At 34.8% G+C, this 17,101-nt stretch overlaps 2 protein-coding genes and 1 long non-coding RNA gene across 4 annotated transcripts; 1 reads left to right on the forward strand and 2 right to left on the reverse strand.

Annotated features, from left to right (window-relative positions):
• The first annotated feature begins 218 nt into the window (after positions 1-218).
• LOC132268216 (uncharacterized) lies at positions 219-1,576 on the forward strand. 2 transcript variants are annotated; one of them, XR_009469256.1, is made up of 3 exons: positions 220-476; positions 606-1,210; positions 1,310-1,576. It is a non-coding gene; the product is annotated as an uncharacterized LOC132268216 (long non-coding RNA). The 2 variants fall into 2 exon arrangements; XR_009469255.1 differs by having other exon boundaries at positions 219-476; positions 606-1,576.
• Positions 1,577-7,557: 5,981 nt separating this feature from the next.
• On the reverse strand, positions 7,558-11,546 carry LOC132268222 (E3 ubiquitin-protein ligase WAV3-like). The gene is made up of 2 exons (XM_059769034.1): positions 11,099-11,546; positions 7,558-9,706 (listed from the first exon to the last, which is right to left on the reverse strand). The coding sequence occupies exons 1-2, from the start codon at positions 11,297-11,299 to the stop codon at positions 7,745-7,747; spliced, it is 2,163 nt and encodes a 720-aa protein (XP_059625017.1). The 5' UTR covers positions 11,300-11,546; the 3' UTR covers positions 7,558-7,744.
• A 1,950-nt stretch (positions 11,547-13,496) lies between these two features.
• LOC132268229 (uncharacterized) lies at positions 13,497-14,148 on the reverse strand. The gene has a single exon (XM_059769045.1). The coding sequence runs from the start codon at positions 13,983-13,985 to the stop codon at positions 13,785-13,787; it is 201 nt and encodes a 66-aa protein (XP_059625028.1). The 5' UTR covers positions 13,986-14,148; the 3' UTR covers positions 13,497-13,784.
• Between the last annotated feature and the right edge of the window lie 2,953 nt (positions 14,149-17,101).

Genomic DNA, 17,101 nt, shown 5'->3' on the forward strand with positions numbered 1-17,101 from the left:
ATTAGGCCATGTTTGGTAGCTGTTTTGCTTCAAGTGTTTTTGTTGTAGGGCTGCTACAGTAGCTCATTTCGGGCCCAAAACATGTTCGGTAGTTATTACTTTGTTTGAAACAGTAACAAAATATTGTCAAAAATTGGGCCAAAAAGTAAAACACCAAAATGGTGTTTTATCTTGTTTTAGTACTGTATGCCCAATACAATCACTGTAGCGGAAGAAACAACTTTCGCCAATCGTACAAAAGCTGACTTGCAACATTTTGCTTCATTTTGACCCGAAAATTTCTCTCCCCTCTGAAACCCTAGGTCTGGCGATTTTGGAAGCGACCCAAACGTATCTCCTGCGATATTGAAGAAGAAGGTCAGGTAATAATAGTGCAAGTCCTTTGAAGCCCTAAAACATTTGTTTTAGTGTGATTACAAGTGTTCTTCGGTTCGGAGTTGTTCGATTTTGTCTTAGAGACTCTCCCTTTTCCAAATGTAAGGATATCTTGAGATCGTTTCATATATAAGCAATTATATTAAGTGTTTGTCTGATTTGCAATAGAAAAGGACATCATTTTCATTTATAGAATCACAACGTATTTTGGTTAAATATATTTGATGCAGATTAAATGGATGTGCCCAACTGCTCCTTCTCAACCAATAACATTATTTGGTGGTTTTCTCTCAACTGATTGTAAGTTTTATTCCTTTGAGAAACTTGCATTATTTTCTTTTTGATTTATAATGGTTGTTGCAATCCTGAGTTAGAAGTCGTACAATTCGGTACTGTAATTAAAGTAGTTGGGTTCGATTTTGAATTTTACAAAAAGAGGGCAAAAAAAAAAAAAAAAAACAAAAAAAAAATATTTATTATCTTCCTTTTCATGAACTTTCACTACAAGAGGGAAAATTGTGTTATAATCCTGAAGTAAAACTTGATGTGTTACATATGTTTGGAACCAAAATTCTACTGTTTGTCCTGCTAATAAATATTATATGAATTCTTGCATGATTTAATTTAGGGTTTGACGTAAATGACCTTTCGGAAAGTGCTCATGCAAATGTTGCAGGTTTGTTATCAATGGAGCCCGCTGACAGTAGATTCTCTTAAATTCAGGCTTGTTATAGATTCAAAGAATTTGGTATATTTTCTGTATTTCCTTGATAAGCGATGATATAACTAAGAGCAAATATTACTTAGAAAATTTGGGACTGAGCTTGAAAAAAAGGTATGCTTACTTTGAAGGCTCATTGAATTTTAATGATTGATTAATATATGCCTGTAACCAGTGGAGTATACTCATTCATTTTGATTTTTTCATTTTCAGGTTCACTATATATTGCAGACAAGAAAAGTTGGACTAGTGTTTTTGAGATGTGTTTTTTTTTTTTTTTTTTTTTTTTTTTGGCAGTTAGAAGAAAATTGTAATATTTGCTACCATGTTTTATTTACATTTTGCCTCTTGTAATAAATAATACAATTGTTCAAAACAGATTTATGTCAACTTTTAATATAGGTTAGATTATTTGTTCATTATACACCGGTTGTATATTGTAATATTCTTCCAATGTTATATATTATACGTTCTATTTCACTTATGCTTGCAGTTGTGTTTGTTTTTATTTTTAATGTTGTGTTGGACTATACAGGTGTGGTTATTACAAACAACTTGTAAATAGGTTATTGCAAAAATGGAATATATATATATATATATATGTTTGTGTGTTCAAATTCCTCCATATATATTAAAAATATGATAACTATTTATATATAAATAAATTTATAAATATACTTAAAATTTATAAAAACAAACTAAAAACATTGATAATCAAACATGTTTTTTTGTTTCTGTTAATTTTTTTTTGGCAACAGTTGTAATGACCAAACATGTTTTGTTTTCACAATTCTTGAAACGCATAACCTACCAAACATGTTTTGCATGTTTCTGTTTCCGATAATTTCACAGCAAAATATCTTTCCCAAACGTACTTTCGATTTTCTTCCAAAACACTCTACAACAAAAACATTGTTTCTGTTTTAGCCAAAAACAAAACGCCAAAAACAAAGCGCATGCCAGACGGGCCCTTATGCTTTCTTTAGTTATTTTTTTGAGGGAAAATTATAGTTAAATAGAGCTGCTAATTAGTCTATTTTAAAAGTTTATTTTTCAGCTTGATTGAATTAAGAAAAATAATTACATATGCATTTAAGAATTATTAGTCAGGTCTAAAATGTCCTCCAAGTTTTTATTTTAAAATACCAAGTTATCCTTTTAAAATTTAATATTTCTTTTGCTCCAAAAATTTTAAAAAATATTAATTAACTTTCTTGAGTGAAAGAAATTTACAAATCATCATTCTTAAATCAAATCGTTTCTAAATTTATAATGCGAGCACTTTTTTTTAGAATACAAAACTATTGCTAATACTTTCAAAATTCTATTTTCTGAAATCACATTAAATTCTATTTTCTGAAATCACATCAATCCTAAATTACAAATTGATTGTAAGGCTGCATATCATGACTTCAAAGTGCCATTGCATACTTTGATAATGCCATACTATTTGTTTCAATACATTACGTTGCTTTAAATGTTTTGTACAGTAATATTAGGCAAAGTACACAAAATCTCCCTCAACTTGTAATTTTTTCCAGTAAATCCCCTTCATTTAATTTTTTACCAAAGAACCCCCTCGACTTATAACCCTTTCTAATAAATCCCCTTGTCTAATTTTTTACCAAAGAACCCTCCTCAACTATCTAAGGGGGGTAAAATAGTTTATATTTGGACCAAAATACCCTTTTATTTAAATCTAATTTTTTTTTAACTTCAAAAATTCATATCTCACAAACCATATATCCAAATATTGCAAATAATATATGCACGGAAAGCTTATAAAACAAGGATTTTAGAAATATAAGATTTGTTTAACAAAACTTTATAACCAGAGAGAAATAAACAACCTAAAAATCTGCTGCAATAATCTTATTTTATTTTTTTTTTTATAAAATACGCAATAAAATTTTCAGAATTATTTACTTTCATATGGAGCATAACATGTAAAAAGATTAGTCCCAATAGAGACCGAATATTCATTTAAAAAAAAAAAAATTGTGAGTCTATAAAAGAATGAAATACTTTGACCCAAAATATGATATATCATAAAATCGATCTTTGTTGGGGCTAAAGTTTTTATATATTCAGCTCCATATGCAATTGAATAATTTTGAAAATTTTCTTGCAAATTTCTTGAGTATTTTTAAAAAATAAAATAAAATAAGATCGTTGGAGTAGATTTTTAGATTATTTATTTCTCTCTGGTTATGAAGGTTTGTTATACAAATCTTAAATTTTTGGAATCCTTATTTCATACGCTTTCCGTGCATATATTATTTACAAATTTTAAATGTGCAAGTTGTGAGATATGAAATTCTGAAGTTCGGGAGAATTAAGATTTTAATTAAAGGGCATTTTGGTCCAAATATCAACTTTTTTACCCCCTTCAGATAGTTGAGGGGGGTTATTTGGTAAAAAATTAGACAAGGGGATTTATTGAAAAAAGACTACAAGTCGATAGGAGCTCTTTGGTAAAAAAAAAAAAAAAGATAATGGGAGTTTACTAGAAAAGGTTATAAGTCGAGTGGGATTTTCTGTATTTTGTCCCAGTAATATTGTTACGTTTGGTGTGCGAAAATGGAATGAAATACAAGTGGGAATAAAATGAGAATTGAAATGAAATGGAATCACCATTCTCATTCTATTGTTTGGTTGCAAATATGAAATGTGCAGGAATGAAATGATAATAACCATTTTAGTATTTGGTTGGACCAATTTAAAATTTACAATGTAATAAATTTAAAATTGAGTTCTTCAAAATATCCCTCTTAGTAACAAATAAATTAAATTAACAAAATGACATTCTTCAATAATTTTTTAAAAATAAATGGTGTCAGTGGAGTGGTAAATGGTGGTGGAGGTGGAAAGCGGTAGTGGTGTAAGTGGTGTTGTTGAAAGACGACAGTGGTGGCAATGGTGGAAGGCAGCAGCGATGGTGTTGGTGGAAGGTAGTGGTGGCGGTGGTGGAAGGCGGTGGCACTGGTGGTGGTGGAAGGTGGTGGCGGTGGTAGAAGACGGTGATGGGGGTGAAAGGCGGTGGCGGTAGTGATGGAAGATGGTGGTGGTGAAAACGGTAACAGTGGTGAAAGGCGGCGGTGGTGGTGGAAAGTAGTGGCGGTAGTGAAAGGTGGCGGCGGTGGTGAAAGGTAGTGGCGGTGGTGGTGGAAAGCGATGGGCGATGGTGAAAGTTGGGGGTAGTGGTAGTGGTGGTGGAGGTGGAAGTCGGTGGTGGTGGTGGTGAAAGCGGAGATAGTTACGGTAGAAGGTAGTAGTGGTTTTTGGACTTGGAACATGAGGATTTTTTTGGAAGTTGATTTTTAAAAAAAAATTACTTAGGAATGGAATGGCCTTCCAAAGGTTAAGCTGTGAAATGGATTTTCATTATCAAGAATGGATTTTCATTCTAATGGAATGACTATTCCCACTTTAAATTACATACAAAACAAATGAATAGTTGGAATAGACATTCCATTTTATTACATTCCTGCACACCAAACGTAGCATAAGTTTTTTACTAGCTGCATCATTTGTGTTTCCTTACAATCATTGTTTTAAGTAACTTGCTGCCAACTTCAGGAGCTATTATAAGTGTACAAATTGACTCGAGATGATATTAAGGAAAGATTAGTGAACTTTCTTTAAGTGAAAGGAATTATCCAATTATCCTTCTTCAATCAAATAATTTCAAATTTTATTGAGAGAATGAATTTTTTAATCTAAGAAGGATGATTTGCTATTTTAAATTAAGAGCTCATAGGGCATTTTGAATCTGAATAATAATTCTTGATGCATATGTAATTATTTTACTAAATTCAACAAACGTACAAAAAAAAAAAAAAAAAAAAAAAAAAAAAAAAAGAAAAAGAAAAAAAAATCTCTTACAATGGATCACTTTGTTATTTTGGACTCCTAATATATATATATATATACACAAAGGGGATGCATTGAGAAAAGGCAACACCCAAAACGAGCCCAAAGAACTGAGAGAACCACAAAGCCCAAACAAGGCCCACGCCCAGCCATTCCAATGAAGTAAAGCCCAACCCTAAAAACCAAGAATTGCTAAAACTAGGAGAGCTAGGGCAATAATCTCCGGTGACGCAACAGAAGCTCTATAAGAGCTCAATTCAAGCATCTCGCGGTGGAGGGAAAAAAAAAAAACACGGGAAAAAGAAGGGAGAGAAAGGGTTCGATAGGCGAAGTGTCGTGTGTGACTATTTACCTGTCAATAGGTCATCTTCTGTATGATACATGTGTCAATAAGAATGTGGATGGTCACATTTCAAAAAGTAAAACATATATCATAAATATGCGATGTATTATTTATTAAAAACTGACTATCAAAAATAGAAATGTAAATATATACGATACAATAATTAATTAACTATTTAAAAAATGTATATTAAAATGTTGTTGACATTTATATGGTAGTACAGATTTTTTTTTCATAATTTATAGTAGTACAGATTGGTAGTTGATAAAAAAAATTTAGCATTTCACTTGAATTTTTAAACAAAATAAAGCAATAACTCTTTAGAACTGGAGTTTCCCAATTTTATTTTCTTTTAAAAGGAAAGAAACAAGTGGAGCAAGAAAACATTTTGGGTTACCAATTTCATTTCCTTCTTCCTTTTTATTTATTATTTTTAATATCATTCATTCAAGAAAAAGAAAAAGCTTGGAATAAATCAAACACTATTAACAAAAGGTAAAGATTCCATTTTATCTTTCTATTTTTCCCTACTACTTCACTTTCCATTGTAAGGTCTCTCTTTACTGAAGCAATTATGCCTTGGTAGTAGTAATATCTGTACTACTTTCAAATTATGACATAGTAGATAAAAAAGTTATACGAATCTTGCAATCTAGCAGTAATAGTAATTTTTCATCTTTTAAAATAAAAGTTTGATGGTTGAAGTCTGTGTAGGATGCTGGTAAAATTCATAAATAAGAAAAGTGTTGCCAATTCATCCACTGTACTCATTTACAGGAAACAAGTTTTTATGTAGTGATCCAAAGTTACCTTCCAGTCATGATGCTGATTAAATTTCTTTCAAAAATTGATAGTAGTAGGGTCATGTAAGTGAATGATTATTGCCCAAAAAACAATATTAAAGGAACTGATGAATAAGCTATGAGCATTACCCATGCCAAGCCTCTTTCTTGTATACATACATACATAGAGAGTCAGATCAGATGCTACCTATTCCATATTCTAATAAACAGTTCAACCTTATTATGAGTTTAGTATGTCCTTGACAAAAGGATTCAATTCATTCTAAAGCTGTTGATTATGCAAGCAAAGGAAGGAGTGCTTCACTTATATAACCACTGTAGTGATAGTCCATAAAAGATGCACATCTCTAAACTTACCTATAACATATTTAGGAGAAATAATTTAATAAATAAACTTTGCTAAAACATTACTTTGAGAGTATATATGAAAATTAAGTAGCAACTCAAGAGAAAGAATACCTTGTCATAGTTTCAACAGCTTGTAAATTGCATATACATTCTAGTGTACACGAAACAAGGCTAGCTCCACCTCAAGACAATTGAGGTGTTGGCCAAAGACTCCACTTGGAAGAAAAGCTTCCTAGGAACAGCATGCTCAATGCCACTACATGTAAAAATGAGTTTTCTTTGGACCTTAATAGAGAATGGAGGCATTCACATTTTGCATAGTCTTTCAACTAGCAAAATTCGTTAACTTAAATTAATCCATTTGGAAAAGGAGCAGCCATCTAAAAATGATGTTCAAAATCATCAATGACACCATTTCAAAATACTTAAAAGTAAACATGTATAAAGATATATAGTAAACTTTCCTATTTTTTCCAAATGGTTCCTTTCCTGATGCATTAAAATGTTAATAACACTGTGAATAAGGCAATTATAATTCCAGGGAACAAAACAGGCATAAAGTGTTTAACTATATAGATTTTATTTCAATTGGAATTTGGTTATTCACCATGTATGAGGATCCCCGCTTAGCATCCATGGCTGAATAGCTAAAGTGCCCAAATTTAAATGCAAATTTGCGAATAAATTCCAATAATCATCAATTCAGTAAGGATATAGCAACATGTGACCTCAGTTTCCCTCAACTGTTCTCGATCTAGGCAAAAGAGATCAAGAACAAGACAGTATGAACAGGCAAAAGAGATTAAGGGAGTTACACTCAAGGTGATAATAATAGCCACTAAAATTTGGAGAACAAGACGGTATCAAGTTAATATTTTAAAAGAGCCGACATAACCCTAGATTTTAGCATAAATTGTCACAGGAAACAAAGGAATTTTTCTACCATTGGAGGGACAAGCTCCAGTTACCATGAGCAGCCGGTAAGCAAACGACTAGGCATCACCAACTCATAAAACAGAACCCACCAGATAAAATAAATAAATAAATAAATAAATAAAGGAAGGAAAAAAAGAGAAGAAGACATCAGACGACTGTGTTTCTAACATATTATTGCATTTCTAGTAATAATTGCGCTTTAAATAAATTTGTCTTGGAATGAATCAAACCAAAAAAACAACAGAAACAAAAATTAGGAAATAAATTTTCGTGTCAAATTGCTGATGCCTTTATTACCGTATGGACAAAAAAAATCTTACGGAGAAATGATGATAGACGAGGTCCTTATTCACGTCTTGGAGTCAAGCCGCACGACTTGTTAAGCCGCCGAACTTGTTCGTGAGGGTTACTGATGTTAAGTGTCTGAGACTTCATCACCATACTCACCATAGTGGGCGTGTCATAGCCAATGAGCCCAGTATTACTAGAGTTCCCGTCTTCTCCGCTCAGCGGCAGCGTTGGGGTTGTTGTTGAGTCACCCCTAGTTGTGGCCCTCTGCCACGAGTGCGAGCTCAACCCCGAAAGCACATAAGCTCGCCCCGTGTGTTCATATAACTCCATGGTCGCCATTCTCCTCCTTATTTCTATCAATTCAGCTTCAAGCCAGTTACAGAGACCATCCCCTGCTTGGGCAGATGCAGAAGTTAGCAGGGTTGATCTCCTGTCTGCAAGCACAGTCTGTGCACCCTCTAGATTTCCCATCTCAGCCAATTCTTGTGCTTCTGCAATACCTTCTGCCACCCAGAGGCGATTCCTTTGGCGATCAACCTCTAAGCTCACTATCATGTCTGTCGGAAACAAAACCTCAGGTCGCCGTATCTGTACTCTCTCAGGTAGAACTATCTGTACCATCTCCTTTGACACACTATCTTTGAAGGAACACACAACTTCCAACAGGGACGTCTTTTCCACCTTTTCCTTATCTACAGCCCCTGAAGCTACTGGAACTGAGAGGTAGACTAGAAATTCTTTCTCCTCGTCTGCGTATAAGTCTCCAATTTCTACAACACCATGCTGCCCCTGATGAGAGATTTCACTCAAGTATCTTCCTGAGGGTATAGATCCAATGTCCACTCCAAGTGATGTTGACCTTAAAATGAGTCGTAATTCCTGAGCTACCACACTAAGAAGACCACCTATGCACCGTGCAAAGGCATCTTGAACTGTACCAATAGATTCGATGAAGGAAAATGTGCCTCCTGATGCATCAGATATTGCGTGCATGGCAACAGAATCATGGTCTAAGCCAAACCCAAATGTGTGGACCGGAATAGTTGGTGGCCTGATCTCATCTACAACTTCACTGCTGTTGGGGCAGATGGATACAGGTAATAGATTCAAATAATTCAAAACCTGCCTTGGATTTGAGGAAGACTGCTTATGTAGACTCCGGCGCTGGTTAGTGTTATCACAGTTAAAAGTATCTTTGCCATCAGATAAGAGGATGATGCTTGCAACTGGATTATGTTCACGCCGTTCTTCAAGAATCCGAACCCCTTTCTTAAGTCCTTCAACAATATTGGTCCCACCATTTGCCTGAAGGGAATTAATGGCAAAGATAGCATCTTCACGGCCTGTTTCGGACATCCTGCGTAGCGGGAAGATTCTTTGGGCACCCGATGAGAAGGCAACAATAGCAAGTCGGTCAAATGGGCTTAAGTTTTGTATGACAAATTTAACAGCACGCTTGAGAAGGGAAAGCTTTGAGCCAGCCATGCTGCCACTAATATCCAACACTGTGACAAGGTCGATAGGTGCACGCTCGAGGCGACGGGCATCATCAAGAAGAGGCGGTGCCCGCACACCGACAAGAACAGCAAATGTGGAAAAGGAATCTGAAGCAGCAATTGAAGGAAGCTCTGGGATGGCCTTGAGAGTTAATGTCTGGGGGTGAGCAATTGAGGTGGGTTCTGCTGGGATAAATGGAAGGGACTCGTCATCAGAGAAGTGGCGGGGCTCATGGGGAGGTAGAGGTGGTGGTATAATATTACGAGGGATGTTGGCTCGGAGACCTTCAAGTAAGCTGTGAGCAACATGGCCTTGGCCATTACATTGAGGATCAACACTGTTGCTAGGGCATTGGAATGGGATGTCTTTCCACTTGGAGCGACAGATGGGACAAAGGTGGTTTCCATGCTTAACACTGCTTGCAATGCAACTAAAGTGGAAGGAATGGGAGCACTCGGCTGTGAAGATGGCTTGGCCCTGCCCTGGTTTCACTCTTGTCAAGCAAATGGCACATGTTTTCTGCAAGAAAAATCATATTCACAAAGCAAGATCATTTATGAAACTACCATATAAGTGCCAACCTGAAAAAAAAAAAATAAATAAATAATGGGTGAAACTTATATGATATTGTATCTTCGCACTGCTGTTACAAAAAGTGGGATACAAAGCTTTATTAGGACAATATTTTTTTTTTTCACTGTATTACGGATTGACTGGCCAGATAAAATACCAATTTACATGGGTATTTACATGCAATGAAAGTATCAAGCTAAAAAATATATGCCAAAATTTTTCATGAAACTGTGAACTACTACTGTTAGTATGTTTAACAAAACTGATGACATCTAACTGTTCCATCCCCCAATACACTTGCTTATGGAACCATTCTAATTTGAATACAAAAACAATACAGGTCCCCCCCCCCCCCCCCCAACAAAAATAAGATAGATACACATATACTTAATTAAATTAACTGAAATTTTGCCAAAAAGTTAGAATTGATTGACGTCCAGCAAGAAAGAAAGTGATAGATAATGGCTGACAATTAATTTGTGCTGTACATGTATTGACAGCTGGCACAGTTACAATCAAATGCAAATGTTGTAGAAATGACCCGCATCAGCATAATCCAAACTTGAAATTTGATAATTACAGTTGCAATAATAGAATCCAATTAATAATGAGATAGACGCCGACAACCTCAATCCTGATAGGCTGAAATTAAACCCTAGATTAAATGCTAAAGTTAAAGACATAGGAAGTCAAATGAAAGGCTGGCCATGACAGTTCCAACTCAATCCTAATCCGACAAAATAATGTACCACTAGAACCTAGAGTCAGCTGGTTCTCAAAGTCGAGTGGATCCATCCACTCTACGTTGACAAACTGTCGGTTGGAAAAAGAAGTAACAGTCACTGTTTCCACGACCTTTACAATTCCATCATACGTGTGACTCACATGTGTGATATTACACCACATGAGAAAACGATGAGCTAAATTATAATAATAATTAGACGAGTATCTCATCAAACAAGAAACGTGGTCAAATACTAAAAAGTCATTTTTCAAAGGAAAAAAGAATAAACGACGGAGGGCATTTTAGTACAATAAAATTATAACATTTCAGTTTGGAAGCTGAGAAAATTAGGCCACTTTCGAGGCAACAACGAGTATCATTGATGTTTTTTCGCGGCAAAAAAAAACAGTTAGCCGGATAATTTAGTTACGGCCAGAAATATATCTCCGGCAAAAAAAAAATCAGATTTGGAATATAAGAAAACTCCTCGAAACGGTATTTCCCGCGAGAAATTGAGATTTAGAATATAAGAAAAATTCGAATCAGATAATGAACTAAAAAAAGAAAATGTAGTAATCGGAACCTAACGAGAATATGAGGGAAAGTGGGGTGACCTTGGAGGATCGAGTGCTGATGCTTCTGGACAAACGCGAGACAGAGGAAGAAGATAAGCGAGGCGTGGTGGATCGAGAGTCGGATTCGGAAATATTGGCCGATAAATCCAACGGAGGTTGAGGGGCGGTTTCGGATGCCTGGGTTCGGAAAGAGAGTTTCATCGATAGTGATTTCTTCAGTTTGTTCCACGCACCGTCCATTTCGCCTTCTCTTGAGAGAGAAATATAGAGAGATGGGTTTGGATGGAGACTTGGGTGGGGATCGTTCGGAATGTTGTTAGGGAACTAGGGTTTGTTAATGGGCATAGTTTTGTACAGATATGAGAAGAGAAGACAACAGAAGAGAGAGAGAGATTGGGGTAAAGTTGCAAGTTCTAACTAAAATGGCTTTCCGTATCCGATTCTGTCTATAACATGTCGAATGGTGGGTGGTAATTTAATGTGTGTGTCTGTGTGTGTGTGTATACATATATATATCATTTGAGAAGGTTTAAGTTAATGTAGGGATAAAAGTGAGTATGTGAATTTTTGGCACGGTTATAAAAAAGGGAAAATAATAAATTAAATTAAATTAAATTAAATAGATTAACTTGATAATTCAATCAATTATTTCTTGCCAAGGTTATAAAAAAGGAAAAAAGAAAAAAAAGAAAGTAATAAACTTAATTAAATCAAATAGTTCTACTTGATGGTCCAACCGATTTCGATAGCGTTTTTTAGTTTCATACCTTCATAAAGGAGACCAGAATGTGCCTATTACCCCCACATTTGAATTAATTTTAATAACATTTTTATCATCACGTTAAAAGTAGAATGTATCCATTATCCATATTTGACTCAATGTTATAAAGTCAAAGTAAAATCAAGTTGCCGCAATTTGATAATTCAATATGGGATTGGAACGCTATTTTCAGATCTTAAACTCAAATTTCAATGTTTGAGGTCAGTTCAAATTGGTCCTTTTAGAAAAGAGAAAAAAGAAAATAAACAAAATAATTAATGGGAAAGATTAACCCTGTTTTTTTTTTTTTTTTTTCTTTGGAAAAGTAAAAATTAACATTCCCATTACTATGTTAAATAAGTAAATTACCACAACTTGTTAATCCAATGGGTTTGGACATTATTTTTAGATCTCTAAGTCATTAGAATTGGTTCTTTTTTAAAATTTATGTCCCATTTAAGTAGTGAGAAAAATTAACATTCTCACCTTCGTGAGAAAAACACAACCTCACTAAATATTATAAACTTTGATTCAATGAAAGTCATTTAATATTCTTCCAAGTCATATTCTCACATTTGATTAAAATAAAAAAAAAACGAAGAGCTATTAGTGAGCAAAGCTCAAGCAATGTCAACTGCAGCAGTACGGCGAGAGACTCCAGCTGCTGAGGAAGGATCTTGAGGTAGAGCAATTACGAAGACAACCCAGTTTGAGAAGTGATGTAATGATGCTATTGATCTTGCCCAAAACCATTCTTTGTGATGTAATGATGCCATTGATCTTGCCCAAAACCATTCTTCGAAAAATCGATCATTTCATTCTTCCCATGTATGGTAAATCACAGCTGAGAAGCGAATCTTCCTTAGCATGTTGGTTGCAACGTCTGCCATCATCCATTGGTTACTGATCCACAAGATCAGGTCATCCCAATTTTGAAAATTGCAGTAGAACATGCATCTATCTTGAATGAATATCCGAATTGGGGAGCTGAAAGTGTTGAAGAATATGTGACTCTGTGATTCCGTTTCAACATGACAGAGCACAGATATTTTGATGATGACACATTACCTTGTTGTCAAGTGTTGATGGTCTAATTTGGACAGCTAACCAAGTATTCGTATTAAACTTCATTCTTGGAATGGTTGCAGAATGCCATACAAGATTGTACCACGGCACTGAGCTCCAGAGACTGCAAGATGGGAGGTGGTGTGCTTCAATGTCATAATTTATAAACTTTGGATTTGGACCTCTTTTCTCAGATCTAGAACTCAAATAGTTAAATATGAAAGTCATTCGAATTGGTCAATTTTTTTTGAAAGCAGGGGTGGCGCTCTGGGTCTGAGCTGGCCTCATAGTCGTGTGGATCCCACAACATTCATTTTATAGATGTTGATAGAAAATGAATCACTCTCTCACCGAATTCCATAACAAGCAGCAATACACCTCCAACAAACAAACAGGTTGGTAAAGTCAACTGTTACTTTAGAGTTTAGTCTGAACTATAGATCTCTCTCGCAATGTAGCCAAACTAGGGCTTGTAGTTTAGGGGGTCAAAAAAGGAGGAAAAAAGTGTTTTGCATTGTTGAAGTGTAGAATGGAATTGAATAGGCTGATTTATCTTTACAGGCAGAGGATTCTAAAATTGAATTGGCTATAGTATTTTTATATACTTAGAAATTAATGGAAATGACATCAATCTTTATTACTACTATTGCATCATACAATCAATTTACACCACCAACCCATATGAGCCCCAATTGGGCTTTGTACCTTGATATTACCAATAGCAGCCATGAACCAACCATACAATTTATCTCAACAAACAAAAACAAATGCACATATATGTATATAAATATATATTTCTGCACAATATATGTAAGAAAAACAAACAACAAAAAGCCTTAAGGTGGAAGGGCATCATCATCATGAATTGGTTGGGTGGCACAAGTTCATATTTGAGGAGATTTAGACATTGGTAGAGTTGTCTGTCTTGAAATAGGTTGGAGGAGGTGAAGCAGTGCCTGGTGGTGGGGTTGGGACCCCAAAAACCTGGGCATGGGTGCGAATGTCTTGTCTCCCCTTGGCTTTTCCCAGGAAATAACACCCGAAACCAAGCAGTAACGAAAACAGAATCAGAGGCAGAGAGATCACAACTACCATACCCATATCTGATGAACAAATTTGGATATAGAAAGACAGTGAATGAGAGAAGGTTTGGTTAACAGGAGATGCGTGTAGAAGGGACGACTCTGGTGACAAAATTAACAGGGGAAGAAGAAGCTCAGCTCACTGCCAATCTGGAAGTTTCAGGTTCTCTCTCATTTAGAGAAGTGTGTGTGTGACTGTGTGTCTCTATATTGTGAGTTTTAAAAGCGTTGCTAACGGTCAACTTTCTAACGGATACTTTCCACTGGGAGCCCAATGCCAGCAGAGTAGAATAATCAAAATAAATAAAGTTGTCGCCACACGGGCATCCACTCATCCCCAAAGTGCTTGCGCAAATTTAAATTGAGCAAAAGAGAATTTTAGCGGATGATGACACTATTGGGGTATTGCTTGTCATAGTAGTACTATTATTTTAGTCTCTGTTATCTTTGCAAATTACTATAGTGATGTAATCACGTGAGATAGCTTTGGGTTTTGTTTATCCATCATATTCAATTGGCCACCTATTTATTTATTTATTATTATTTTTTGACAAGGCCAGGTAACAATGTCTTCTCATACACATTAGGTTTTTTTTGTTTTATCATACATTGATCATTTCAAAGATTAAGAGGACAAGAGCGGGCCGAGGCGGGAGGCAAATGTGTTATCATATCATTTGAACAAGGCATTCTCATTTTTCTTCTAATCAAACGCTTTCGACCTATTCAAACTAGGGGTGCAACTTGGGCGGGTTAGCCCAGCCCAACCCGAGTCCAGCTCATGAATTCTAAAATCTGGACATATAAATTTACAATTCGGGTTTCAGTCGGGTTGGGTTTTTTCAAAACCCAACCTTATTCGGTTTGGGCTGGGTTCAACCCGAACCCAACCCGAAAGCCCAAATTAAACATTTCATTAAAAAAAAAAAAAAAATAACAATAAAGAAACCCTAACTTTCTCTCTCCTCATCCTTCTCTTCTCTCTGGCCTTCCTGTCGATTTCCTGTGAAACTCGAAACGCGGTGAAGCTCTCAGCGACTCCCTCTATCTCATATCTCTCAGCGACTCCCTCACCTACCAGCGATTCCCTCTATCTCATATCTCTCAGCGACTCCTTCACCTCCATCTCACATCTCTCGGGGACTCCTTCTATCTCACATCTCTGGTGGGTTGAGGTAATAATTAACTTTTTCGATCTTTAAATTATGCTTAATAATAGTATTTGATTTCATGGATTTTCACAAAGTCACATAACTCTGTTGCATTTTCAAAGCGATTAATGTTTAACAAATCGTGGACGTGAAAGCTTTGTACTGCTGAATTGAATTTTGTTCGAGTTTTTTTGATCTCTCATATACTTTGTTTATGTTAATACATTTCTATAGAGGCTAAAGCTTAACTAAGATGTGAAGCCCATAACTATTCTATCCATTGCATCCCATTTTCTGTTCAGATCTGGGTTTTGAATTTGGAAGTTTATATGTCTATCCATCTGTAGTTTCTAAATTCATATATTCTTCTTGTTTGTGTTGCGGTTCATCAAAATTGTTAAATATTCATGCAGTTTTTCCTGGCTTTCTTTCTTTATTTTTTTTGTTCTCCAGCTTATTAGAGATGTGAACATAGCTATTGCAGTTGAAGCCATTCAAGCAATTGGGAATCTTGCAAGGGGCCTAAGAGCCCATTTTTCTGGGAGTTCACGTTTCCTATTTCCTGTTTTACTTGTAAGTGTGTCATTGAATATTAAAAATACTCACACAGCCCAAAAGCTTTGCATGAATACGTGAGAAGGAGATGAGCATTTTTGTTCATTTTGCTTATGTGATAATATTTATACCTTTTTCTTGCCACTCCCTTATCTGTTTGTGTGTGTGTGTGTGTGTGTGTGTGTTTGTGCTAATCAATTGCTTATTTGGTAAATCCATATATATATATATATATATATATATATTTAAAAAGACCTTAATTACTCTCCCAAACTCTGTTCAGAGAGAGGAAATACCACTAAGATTAAAAATGTACATTAAAAGGAGCTTTTAAATAGATGAACTGTTACAATTTTAGTTAAAATTTCTTGCAAATATTTCTAAATTTCCTTTGACAATGTGAGTTGAAATCAATAATCTTCTAAATGCATAATGTTGGAACTTCTAGTATGTGGTCTCAGTGACCACAATGAAGTTGTCTTTCTATTATTCTCAGGGACTTGAAGTTTTGTAATGTGGGCTTAGCAACCACATTTTCTGCCTTTCTGTAATGTCAATGTTTCTAAAACACCAATTGAGTACAATTGAATGGAAAGAGTAAAGTATAAGAAGAGATTCTAATTTATAGACTGTGGGACAGATTGGTGGCTTTTTAGAAGTCTGAATGGTATAACTTTGTCTAAAAAAAAAAAAAAAAAATCTAAATTGTGTTTGTCTTGATGTTGAGGAATAAGAACTAGAATTACGTTAAAATTAAATTAAAGATTACTATTATTTTTATTATTATTTTCTTGGCTTATTAATTTGTTTATGGTTTTTCAATTTTTTTTTTTTTTTGGCTGTTGCATAGGAGGATTATGTGCTTGTTATTCCTTAGGATATTAGAAAGAAGTCCATGATTGCAACTATTAAGGTGATTCTCTCTCTTATACTTGTTTGTAAATTCCTGCTAATTATGTTAAACTCTTGTTGGCATTTTGGCTCCCACATTTACAGTAGAAATCGAAGTATATTATGGTAGAAATTGAGTTTATAAGTTTATAATAAGCCTGAGAAGAATATAGTTTATAAGTTTAGATTCAGAAGTATATTACGGTAGAAATCGAAGAGAGAAATATAGAAGAAACAAATAGAGAGAGACATCAATTGATTGGGAAAGATAGAAACAATATGGAAAGAGTATCCCAGAGAGAGAGAGTATAATTTTTATTGAGAAAGGGAAAAGGGTTTAACTTTCCCCAAAAACACCCAAAGATTGTGCAGTAAACTTTCACAATTAAACTTTCACAACAAAAGTAAATTGTTCTCTTCATTTTTTATTTTTTATTTTGTGTAATATATTTATTATTCAAGTTTGTAATTGTTAGATATTTTATATATTTTTATGTTTTTGCAGCAAGTATTTCTTGAAGATGTCAGACATGGAAGA

This window comes from Cornus florida, unplaced genomic scaffold (genome assembly GCF_030987335.1).
Source record: "Cornus florida cultivar Cherokee Brave unplaced genomic scaffold, ASM3098733v1 CherokeeBrave_3.0.0_Hap2_Chr01, whole genome shotgun sequence".
NCBI lineage: Eukaryota > Viridiplantae > Streptophyta > Magnoliopsida > Cornales > Cornaceae > Cornus > Cornus florida.

Bases quoted from the DNA above. Each gene is read 5' to 3' on its own strand.
- LOC132268229 (XM_059769045.1), bottom strand. From the start codon at position 13,985: ATGGGTATGGTAGTTGTGATCTCTCTGCCTCTGATTCTGTTTTCGTTA.
- LOC132268222 (XM_059769034.1), bottom strand. From the start codon at position 11,299: ATGGACGGTGCGTGGAACAAACTGAAGAAATCACTATCGATGAAACTC. The intron at 9,707-11,098 runs GTCACCCCACTT...TTTTTCTTGCAG, and splicing joins TCAGCACTCGATCCTCCAAG to AAAACATGTGCCATTTGCTT.